This window comes from Tinamus guttatus, unplaced genomic scaffold (assembly GCF_059628265.1).
Source record: "Tinamus guttatus ecotype Peru unplaced genomic scaffold, ASM5962826v1 Tinamus_guttatus_pri_ptg000055l, whole genome shotgun sequence".
NCBI classification, from domain to species: Eukaryota; Metazoa; Chordata; class Aves; order Tinamiformes; family Tinamidae; genus Tinamus; species Tinamus guttatus.
The window spans coordinates 1539520-1550860 of record NW_028288589.1 but is presented as its reverse complement, the minus strand read 5'-3'; the positions used below and the strand labels follow the sequence as shown (position 1 = coordinate 1550860).

Genomic DNA, 11341 nt, shown 5'->3' with positions numbered 1-11341 from the left:
CTGATCCTAAAATGGAAAAACAAAACAACAACAACAAAACACATTCGGGGGCGAAAACTCCCGAAAACAGGTTTCCTAAAAATCTAAAAGAAAAATTAGAGGCAAAAATGTTAAAAGATAAAGTATATAAAGTAAAAATATCCCCGTGCAGCGCAGTTCCCGCCACCGCGCGGAACCCGTGCCACCCCCCGCGCGCTGATTGGCTGGCGCCGCGGCGCGTCCGCCCCCGCGGCTTCCCGCGCCTCTCCCATTGGCTGCCGTCTCGGCGTCGCGGGGCGGCACCGCCCAATGGGGAGCGGCGGTGGGAAGGAAGCGGATCCCGCGCCTCCCTCCGTGCCGCGCTTTGGTGGCGGGAAAGCGCGGTTTTGGCGCCAAGGGCGGAGCGTGCGCGGTCGGCAGCGGGTCCCGCGCGGCTGCGGAGCGAGCTCTGCTGCCCGGGCCCTTATCTAGCGCGGGCCGTGCGCCCTCCTCTTCCTCCTCTTCCTCCTCTTCCTCCTCTTCCTCCTCTTCCTCCCGGCCCCTCGGTGCGGAGCGGAGCATGGCGGCCCCCGTGGGCGCGCTGGAGGACGCGGAGCTGCGAGAGGCGCAGCGCGACTACCTCGATTTCCTGGACGATGAGGTGAGAGGGGGGCTGCATCGGAGCGGGGGTTGCACGGAGGGTGAAATACCCGTTTTCGGTGTGATGCGGGAGGAGCGCCCAGGCTGCTTTGCGGAGCCCTCAAGGGACCCCCATCGACACCAGCTTATTTTAAAATGCTTCAAGCAAGGGGCGCTTTGCAGAAGTCCTCCCTTTGGGCAGCATTAGTAACATTTTTGTTTGTTTGTTTTCTGCAGGAAGATCAAGGGATCTACCACAGCAAAGTCCGGGACATGATCAGTGACAACCAGTACCGGCTCCTTGTCAACATCAACGACCTGCGGAGGAAAAACGAGAGGAGAGCCAGCAGGTTAGGGAGCAATACGCTCGCACGGGTGCTGAGTGGGGTGCTGGGGTACATCTCTGGCACCAGGCAGATTTAAAAGTTTAACCTATTTTCTATATATCTCACTTGGCAAGAAAGGGCCTTCCTTGGACCACAACAACACTTTTTTCCTTGTAAAGATGGGCATTATTCTTTCTCCTTGACATCCCTTCCAAAGCTCGAAAATCCTTGATTTGGTAAAAGCTGTTAGTTCTGCAGCAATCTAGGGCCTGCTTGCATGATATGAAATGTCTCATTTAGGATGCTAATACTATTTTGGATCAGGCTTTTGAGTTAATTTAGGGAAAAAATGTGCGGTTTTGCAGATATGGCAGGGTTGAGTCTGCCTCTTGCTGTTAGTGGGAGTTGAGCTGATAGGCTTTTTTTGTTATTGTTTTTCTTTTGTTGTTGTTGTTCGTTTGTTTTGGGCCTTCTACTCACCTTCCTGGTGACACTCCAGAGTGTGGGGAGGCCTGGGAAAAAATTGACTTTTGAGGTTGCTCTTATGCCAGTAGCACCTGCTCCGTGGTGCTGATCCGACTGCATCATCATCTCTCCCCGTTTCAGGCTTTTGAGCAACGCCTTTGAGGAGCTGACGGCCTTCCAGCGCGCTCTGAAGGATTTTGTTGCCTCTGTTGATGCCACCTACGCCAAGCAATACGAGGACTTTTACATTGGGCTCGAGGGCAGCTTTGGTTCCAAGCACGTGTCTCCCCGGACGCTGACCGCCTGTTTCCTTAGCTGTGTCGTCTGTGTGGAGGGCATCGTGACCAAGTGTGAGTGTGGGCGTTTGACGGGGGAAGAACTGGGTGCCTGGAGTGTAGCTATGATGCAGGGTGGAGGGTTGAGGTATTTGCTGCAGTGAGGCTCAAATTCATCCAGGAGTCTGTCAAAGTCTATCAGTACATGTCCCAAGTGAAAATCTTATTGGATAGGAGTTGTTTTTCCTCAACTCTTTTTTTCTTTGCTTCCAAATTCAGGTTCTCTGGTTCGTCCAAAGGTTGTCCGGAGTGTCCATTATTGCCCAGCTACTAAGAAAACTATTGAGCGTCGATATACAGACATGACTTCTCTGGATGCTTTCCCATCCAGCTCTGTCTACCCTACAAAGGTGAGTTGAAGTGGCCTAGTGGGACGTATCAGCAAGACCGTCTGGGGAGAACATGCTGTCTATAAGCTCAGGGTCTCAAATCCCTGTTGATCTCATCACTCTGCTTACACAGTCCATGAGTAGAGAAAAAAATGCGTGATGTGACAGAGCCAGACAGCTGCTAAGAGCGTTTTAAAAAAAGTCTCTTTTAGACATATAGTCATCGGAACAGCATTTGTTTGGGAAGTTCACATGTTAGTTATAATATTGATTCAGCTGTGAGATGCTTAGCTGTTTTTCTTTGGGGGTTGCAGACACTTCCCTTTCTGCTGATGCCTCATGTCTGTGCTCTCCTGGAGGATGTAGGCACCCTTAGGTGAACCTTCTCCCACTCCCAGATACAGACCAGTTGCTCCCCATGCCCTCCTTGCTCATATGGTCTTCTGCATGGGTGATGTTATTACATTAGCAACAGGCTTTGGAGAGACAGTGTACTAGCAGTGTTGGGTGCTAATGGTGGAGCTGGTGACACCCGGGCTCTAGCAGACTTGATTATTTCCACCCTTTTCAGTGGTTTAGTGCATTTTGCATGGTGCAGCCAGTCTTCTCACTGCTCAACTGACCTGTTCTCCAGTGTTCCCAAAAATGTTGCTGTTCTTATTATGGCTGTTCCTCTTTTAGGATGAAGAGAATAACCCCTTGGAGACTGAGTTTGGTCTCTCAGTCTACAAGGATCATCAGAGCATCACCATCCAGGAGATGCCCGAGAAGGCACCAGCAGGGCAGCTTCCACGCTCTGTGGATGTCATCCTAGATGATGACCTAGTGGACAAAGTAAAGCCTGGGGACCGCATCCAGGTGGTCGGGACATACCGCTGCCTACCAGGAAAGAAAGGGGGTTACACTTCAGGGACGTTCAGGTGAGTCCCCTTCTGGCTTGAGAGACAGCTCCAGGATGCTTATCTTTTTCAGTAGAGTCACGTTTTTGGCATGTGAGATAGGGCAAGTAGGTAGCAATCACAGAGCTGGTCTTGTTGCTGCCTCTTGAGCATCAGTATTGAGTTGTAAAGTCCAGTTCTGTGCAGAGGTGTTTGGGCCCTCTTAAAGATGCTTTGTTCCCTGAGTAGTCCAATTAGACTCAATAATTTCAAAAACCTCTGTGACCTGTAGGCCTCTGTGTGGTTTGCAGACGTGACCATAGCTGTGTTTCTTCTTTAGGACTATCCTCATTGCCTGTAACGTGAAACAGATGAGCAAGGATGTTCGGCCTCTCTATTCTGCTGCTGATGTGGCCAAGATCAAGAAATTCAGTAAAAGTCGCTCCAAGGTATTTAAATCTTACTTATGAGCCTGTCTTCTAGGCAGTCTTGTGCCCAGGCATGAGGTTTTGGCTATAGCAATTTTAAAGCTTTGGCATGTGGTTAAGAGAAAGTCTGTTCTCGGGTAGGCTTTGAGTAAACTCTTCACTCCTCTTAGCAATGTTACTGGGTCTTTTGCATTTTGCTCACACTTTCAACAAATTTGGGGGGGGGAGGGATTCTTTTTCTTTGTTTTGGCTTGGTTTGGCTGTTTCTGTAATAATGAAAGAGCTTCCTGAGTGTTGGCAGCTCTGTGCATAGTTGTCAAGATGGATCTGTTTCCTGAATCTGCTAGGTAGTTGCCAGAGAAATAATCTGTAGAATAAATACCTTTCTCTTTCTCCTCAAAATCAGGAATAGAATGATACTGCAGTGTGGATCAGCAATGCTCTGAAAGAAAACCTAGCAAAATCACAAGTCCTGGGCCAAGAAGGGATATGGAGGGTATTAGAGGCTGAGGGGCCTGCTTTCCACTTACTGGGTTTCCTGCCTGCAGTGCTTGCTAGGGTGATGGGATGTAGGCCATTAGATCCATGGACATGATGTCTAAAGAAAGATAAAATGACTCCATGTCTTCTGTTGTGTAAATAACTTTTGCTGATATGGTTCTATGATAGGAATAAGCTCTTTTCTTGCATGGATGTGCTCACACTGAGTTGTAAAGAATTGCTTCTTGTCCTTATTTGTTGCTGTCTGTCTCATGGGCTGTGCTTTGCCTCTTCTGCCTTAGGATATCTTTGACCAGCTGGCAAAATCCCTGGCTCCCAGTATCCATGGGCATGAGTACATCAAGAAGGCCATTCTTTGTATGCTGCTTGGAGGGGTGGAGAAAGTCCTGGAGAACGGGAGCCGCATCCGAGGAGACATCAACATCTTGCTGATAGGTCTGGAGATGCTGGGGAGCCCTAGGTTGGGTCTAAGGGGATGTGAGATGAATAGACCAGGAAAATTAAAGCAGGTCTGATTTCATAGAATAACTGAGATTAGACCTCAGGATGCCTATAGCCTCATGCTGTATGCAGAGCAGAGCCAAGGTAGGTCTGGTTGTTCTGGGACTTGTCCAGTGACTTTTGATTGTCTCTGGGGATGGGATCCTAGAGGCTTTTTGAGACACTCTCCCTCTCTTTGGCCACCCTTAGAGAGGGATTTGCTCTGTTCAGAGTTGTTCCTGATCCTGTCACCATGTGTCTCTTGGAGAAGTTTAGTTCTATCTTTTCTGTTTTCTCCAGTTAGTTGGGGAAGGCAAGGAGATTTTTTTTGTTCACTTTCTCTTCTAAAAGCTATAAAATGTCTCCCCCTCCCCGCCCCACTTTTTTTTTCTTCCCCTTACTGCCTCCCTTCTCACTGAGGAGCCCCAAACAGTGGAAATGGGGTCCAGGTAGTGTGGTCTTATAGTTGCCAGATGGAAGGCAAAGATCTTTTCCCTCGTCCTGTTAGCTGCTTACTCAGTCAGCCCAGGATGCTACTGGCCTGCTCTACTGCCAGGCTGATGTTCAACTTACTGCCCACCTGTAGCTGCTACCTATCTAAAAGAGCTAGAGCTGTATCTCGTCCTGCAAAACTGCTTGCTTTTGCAGTCAGCCCCATTTAATGCAGTCTTTTTTTTTCCATTTCAGGAGACCCTTCGGTTGCCAAATCTCAGCTGCTGCGGTATGTGCTCTGCACTGCACCCCGGGCCATCCCCACCACTGGCAGAGGCTCCTCAGGTGTTGGTCTGACTGCTGCTGTCACCACGGACCAAGAAACTGGTGAGCAATGAGCTGGCTCCTGTGAGAGCTGGCAGCGGCTTGCTGCCCGATGCTGAATTGACACCAGGGTGTCTACAAGGTCCAGGATTGTTCTTTGTCCTGCTCGTAGGCCTTGCTTTGGCCAGAACCCTTACGGCAATGATAAGAGTTTAGGGATAGATTTTTTGCTTCTGTTACGTGATGGTCTTCCCTATGAATTTTACCCTCTTTGGGACATGGCTGACAGCTTCTCATCGTCTTCTTTGTAGGTCAGTTCCTCTTCCTTAATGTCCTTCTAACCTCAAGGAGAGTAGGAGATGGACAAGCCTGAGCCAAAATAATTGCTACTATTTGAGACTTAGCCTAGTTGGAGGGATGATGCAGTAGGTGATGGGGATGGTGACTTGCTGGGATGCTGGGTGACCGTTGCCACCTTCCTTCTGCAGGAGAACGGCGCCTGGAAGCAGGAGCCATGGTGCTGGCTGACCGTGGCGTGGTGTGTATCGACGAGTTCGACAAGATGTCCGACATCGACCGTACGGCCATACACGAGGTGATGGAGCAGGGCCGCGTCACCATCGCCAAGGCTGGCATCCACGCGCGGCTCAACTCCCGCTGCAGCGTCCTGGCTGCGGCAAACCCAGTCTACGGCCGGGTGAGTGGGTGAGGGCTGGCGGCCCAGGGTCCCTTCGGCAGGGAAGGCTGGTAGGAGCTATCTTAACCTCTGTTAAAAGTCAAAAAAATACCCCCACAAATTAGTGACTCATTTTTTACTGAGCTAATGGGCCTGGGATGTTTGGGACAAAGCCCTGGTTGGTTGGTGGCTGCTGTTTTCAGAATTGTCCCAGGAGTGAGAGGGGCTGTTCTTTGCAAGTTCTTGTTCTTTGCACATAAGAACATCTGTGGGCATCTTCCAGAGTTGGGGGAAGTAGGCCTTCTGCAGCAGGCTGTGTTTAGTATGGAGTTTGCAGGCAGTGTCTGACTACCTGTATATCCATCCTTTAAGGCCTGGCCTAAGGAGGTTCACTCATCTCTCCTATCAGCCTGCGTTACCCCATGAAGGTCTCCTGTAACTCACTGTTTCAATCTCTTGCAGTACGACCAGTATAAGACGCCCATGGAGAACATCGGCCTGCAGGACTCTCTGCTCTCCCGCTTTGACCTGCTCTTCATCGTCCTGGACCAGATGGACCCTGAGCAGGACAGGGAGATCTCGGACCACGTCCTGCGAATGCACCGATACCGTAACCCCAACGAGCAGGATGGGGACGGTGAGTCACTCTGACCATCTGGGAGCCCTTGGCTGTCCTGTGGCCGGGGTTACTCCCTCCTCCTTGAGCGCGCAATAGGGAGCCCAAGAATTACAGACTCGCTCTGGCTGTGGTTGGTTCCCTGTTGCTTGCAGGCATGAAGGGACTGGATCCTTGTTCCCTGTGGGACACTGAATATTGCTCTGCCATGACTTTGAGTCAGTCTCTATCTGCCCTCTGTAGCCCACTGTCCGTCTCTGTCCTGTCTGGCCATGGTGGAGGCAGTGGGGATAGCAGAAAGTTGGGCTCTTTGTGTTGAGACACAACCTGAATGTCATTGCTCCCTTTTCCAGAAGCTGGTAGCATTGGGGAAAGTGGTGTTACATTCTCCATGAGAAGGGGAGCATCACCACAGTGCTGGAAGTCCTCAACATGGACCCTTCTTAACCAGACAGTGAAACTACCTTGCTGCTTGGTCCTATCCTTCTTCCCTATCCAAGCTCCCAGCCTTGTGGCCCCTGTTACTAACTCTTTGGGTCCAGGGTTCGTGGGTTTGCTGAGTGCTATTTAGTATGTGACTTCGGGCCTGCTCACATAAGACTGTTGTTGTGGTACTGCAAGAGGCTAAAATCATGTTCACCCCTTTGTTTTCCCAGCCATGCCCCTGGGCAGTGCCGTGGAGATCCTGGCGACAGAGGACCCCGACTTTGTGCAGGAAGAGGAACAGGAGCTCCAAGTGTATGAGAAACACGATGACCTCCTGCATGGGCCCAACCGAAGGAAGTGAGTCCTCTGTCCACAGGGAGGGAACAGCCCTGGTTGTTCCTCTTTCCTCTGGTTCTGTGGGGGTTTCCAGCCTAGGGAGTGAATCAGAAAAATGTAATCTGGCATCCAGGTGGTGGCTGAGAGCAGGGGGCAGCGATGCTGTGGATGATCCATGTGAAGATGTGTAGGCAGGATGCAAAGGGAGGTCTGAAACATGTCCACTGTGGCAGCTGCTCCCTAAGGCCAGGCACCACCAAGAGCTTGGGGAATGTCCTAGAGCTGAATTTCCCTTGTCCTGGGTAGCGCCTTCTCTCTTTCTGTATGCAGCCCTATTTTTGCAGGTTTCCTTAGCTTATCCCTTTGGGAACACGGGTGTTTTTGCTTCTCCTGCAGAGAGAAGATCGTCAGCATGGAGTTCATGAGGAAATACATCCACGTAGCAAAGATCATTAAGCCCGTCTTGACCCAGGAGTCGGCAAACTACATAGCCGAGGAATATTCCCGCCTGCGCAGCCAGGACCAGATGGACTCCGACATCGCCAGGGTGAGCTCTGCCACTGCTCTTCCAAAGCAGCTTCTTCTCCCCCTTTAATGCTGGGAAGAGAAACTGAGTTATACGCTCTTCTCTGCCATTATGGGTATTTTCTGCCCTGGATGAGACACCTTTTGGGGCTTCAAAGTGGGACAAGGCCACGTGCTGATGTCCTTGGGCTTGGTGGACCCTATAAAGACGCGATGTCTAATGGTTTCTTGCTGTTCACCGCAGACCTCCCCAGTCACAGCCCGTACCCTGGAGACCCTGATCCGCCTCTCCACGGCCCATGCAAAGGCCAGGATGAACAAGACGGTTGATCTTCAGGATGCAGAAGCAGCCGTGGAGCTGGTGCAATATGCCTACTTCAAAAAGGTCAGAGCATGGCAAGGGGGATGAAGCCCTTGGCAGAAGTGGGGTCCTGAAAAGATCATGGAAAGGGGAGGTTTGGGCTCTGAAACCTGTGCAGGCTGAGCACCCAGGGTTGCTAGTGTAGCAGGGCCATTTTCCAGTGCCAGCATAAGAGCTGGATTGCAGTGAGGTTGAGCAGACAGGCCTCTTGAAGAGTACTGAAATGCTTTGGCTTGTTTAGTCATCAAGGCAGTGTCGGAAAGAGGCAGATTTGCTCTGGGAGCAAGCAGGAGCGATGCCCTGGGATGGCAGAGGGAGCAGGGATCCTACCTGCCGGCTGAGTCCTGCCTACCTTTGTTGTGCAGGTGCTGGAGAAAGAGAAGAAGCGCAAAAAGCAGGCAGAGGACGACTCGGAGACTGAAAAGGAGGAGGAGGATCAGCAGCCCGAGGAAGAGAGCAGAAAGAGAAGGTAGGAGCCTGAGCAAGGAGGAGGGAAGGTATCGCACAAAGGTGACCGGGCTCTTCTGGCCAGCACAGTGGCTGCTGGCAGGGACAGGACTGACTCTCCTGACACTTGTGGTGACAGTGTAGGTAGACACCTGAACATGCTCATAGCCCTGCTATGTGTGGAGGTTTATGGCTGGGTTTATGGCAGGTGGGTCCACCCGCAAGCTGCAGGTTGTCCTAGCTTGATGTTTCAAGGAACTCTGTACTGTTCCTGAGGTCTGTGGTTCAGTGCAAAGAAATGTCTTCCTCTCCCAATGCCCAGGAGGAAGAAGGCACGTGCCGGGGACGAAGGAGGCTCCTACGACCCTTACGCCTTCAGTGATGCCGAGGAGGAGATGCCAGAGGGTAAGTGCCTGGGATTCCACTGGCACACAACTCTTTGTGGGTGCTACTGCCTTCTGGGCTTGTGCACTGCAATGAGAAGTGAGCTCACGCTGGGTTTGCTCAGGGTCCTTGGCCTGGTGCAGTATCTGTAATTTCAGTGCTGCTCCAGCCTTACCATTCTCCTTCAGCTGGTGCATGGACTGCCTCCGCTTAGATCCTGCCAGAAACCCATCATGCCTCATCTGTCTGTAACGGTGCAGCCAAGACCTTGGCACTGCAGTATGAAAAGGGCTGTGTCAAGCCATGGATCTGCGTTTTGGCCAGGGTGAATGTAACTCTCCTCTTTCTGCTCCAGTCCAGGCACACACTCCCAAGACACCTGAACCTGCGGCGTCAGGCGAAGCAAAGAAACCAGAGCTGACTGACGCAAGGTAAGTTGGGAGCTACAAAAGTAGGAAAAAAGGGAATTTGTCTATGCATGAGTATGTGCAGGGGTTGTAGTACAATTGGAAATATGGATGTGGGGTAGATAATGTTCATGTAGGTAATGTAGCAAGATCCTTTTTTTTCCCTTTGTAAGCTGAAACATAACATGCTTCTTGTTTGTGTAAAATGATCAAATAACCAGGTTGGATTTGGAAGGCTTTGGTATAAGGAACCATCTGACAAGCCTCTCCTGAGGCAGCAGGGCAGGAGAACATATGGTGGTGTGAAGGCCCGACCCCTCTTTACCTGCAGCAGTGTGACTGCAACCCCGAAGCTGCTTAGAGTTCAGCTGGTGGGTCTCGTCCTGAACTGTTGGCTGAGATGCTGCTTTGTGCATATGCGTAACTTTAAGGGTCAGGGATACCACAGCTGATGGTGCTAATGGTCAGTAGAAGGTGCTAGGGAGCTGTGTGTATGTGACTATTCAGCTCAGTGCAGTTCTCCAGCTCAGAGCTCCAGCTGAAGCTTTCTCCCTGCACAAGGGATGGAGACAGGGCTGTCTTGACCCCATTCCTGGGCGATGTTCGGGCCTGGAGCTGGTGTCTTTGGGTTGAGATGGGCTGTGTGCATGTAGCCATTCCGTGGTCCTAACCAGAGGTACTAGTTCACACCATTGCTGGGTGCCAGGTGCAGCCTGCTCCAGTTTTGGCTCTCCTGCTGGGTGCTGCTTCTTAAACAGCTTCAGGACACAAAGAGAAGGACTTGTGTTCAGTCTCTGATGCGGATTACTTCTCACTTTGCCTGCCTAGGTTGAAAACTTTCAAGGCTGCCCTCCTGGAGGTCTTCAAAGCCTCCCATGCCCAATCCGTGGGCCTGAAGAGCGTGATGGAGTCCATCAACCGGGACAACCCTGAGCCCTTCTCGTCAGCTGAAGTGAAGGCAGCGCTATCCCATATGCAGGATGACAACCAGATCATGGTGTCTGATGACATTATATTTTTAATCTGAGCTGCTAGACAGAAGAGCCCAAATTCTCATGGACTTCTCTATCTGGAGACTCTTTGTATTTTCCTTCATCCCTCTCCTGAATGCCTCGTCTGGCTGAGCTGAACTTTGGGGAGCTTGAGTCTGTGCACTTTACAGTCCTTCCTGTGCATTGCTGGCACCAAAAAGGCCAGGAGCTCCGAAAGCTCTCTTAGCATCACTGCCTTCAATATGGAGTACTTTAGGAGATGTTTATTTTTACAAGTAGCTGAAAAGAAACCTTTTCATGCAAATTATTAATCTTAATGTATTGTTTTTAGCTTTGGTCTTGGTCATACACAAGCTCAAGAAGTCAACCTGATTTTACTTGAGGTTTTCTGATTTTAATGCAGGGATCCTGTCTGCAGGCTCCCACCCATATAAATCTATATTTTCTTGTTGAATGGAGACTTATCACACTGGAAATAGTCTGTTTCCTTCCCACTTTTGTATCAGTGTGTAAAACAAGCCTTTTTTTTTTTTTCTCTTACTGTAACCATGCACAAGCTCACCAGCTGGTGATAGTGGTTTTGGCCTTTGAATAAAAAGGATTTAGGAATCCAATGCTCAAAAGCAGTGGTGGTAAAAAAAAAATGATATTGGACCTTCAATGCCTGTGCCTTCTTAGTTGTGACATCCAGTCTCTTCAGCACTGGTTTCCTAACTGGCTCATAGAGAACAGTTTCTGTTGATGCAACAACTGAGGGACAAGTACATTCCAACCTGCTTTGCTCCGATGGATCAGCTTAATTTATGGATTTTTACAACTCTGTTGGGAGTCTCCGCCCTGACAAGGTGGGATATGAGACATTCAGAATAGGGGTCCGGTCTTTTATGGCAATTGCAAGGCAGGGCTTATTTAGGTGTTTGTGGTGTTTTTCTTGTTAAATACTCTGAACCTCTTCCTGGGTTCTGTAGTTTGAAGCCTCTCCTGTATGAATATAAGAGGACCCACCACAAATGGGAAACTTTTTGAAGCAAAGGGTCAAGTTTTTAAGAAGTACTCCTGGTCTGTGAATGCTATTA

General features: G+C 50.2%; 1 protein-coding gene across 1 annotated transcript; it reads left to right on the top strand.

Moving 5' to 3' along the window:
• The first annotated feature begins 356 nt into the window (after positions 1-356).
• MCM3 (minichromosome maintenance complex component 3) lies at positions 357-10559 on the top strand. The gene is made up of 17 exons (XM_010223454.2): positions 357-619; positions 835-947; positions 1530-1738; positions 1943-2073; positions 2734-2972; positions 3271-3379; positions 4141-4294; positions 5027-5158; positions 5584-5792; positions 6234-6408; positions 7044-7170; positions 7546-7696; positions 7919-8059; positions 8401-8504; positions 8805-8887; positions 9222-9297; positions 10102-10559. Exons 1-17 carry the CDS (start codon positions 539-541, stop codon positions 10298-10300), a joined length of 2433 nt encoding a protein of 810 aa, XP_010221756.2. The 5' UTR covers positions 357-538; the 3' UTR covers positions 10301-10559.
• Positions 10560-11341: the final 782 nt, after the last annotated feature.

Excerpts from the sequence above, each read along its gene's own strand:
- MCM3 (XM_010223454.2), top strand. The coding sequence starts at position 539 with ATGGCGGCCCCCGTGGGCGCGCTGGAGGACGCGGAGCTGCGAGAGGCG. Across the intron at positions 4,295-5,026 it reads CATCAACATCTTGCTGATAG|GAGACCCTTCGGTTGCCAAA; the intron begins GTCTGGAGATGC and ends TTTCCATTTCAG. Across the intron at positions 8,505-8,804 it reads GAAGAGAGCAGAAAGAGAAG|GAGGAAGAAGGCACGTGCCG; the intron begins GTAGGAGCCTGA and ends CCCAATGCCCAG.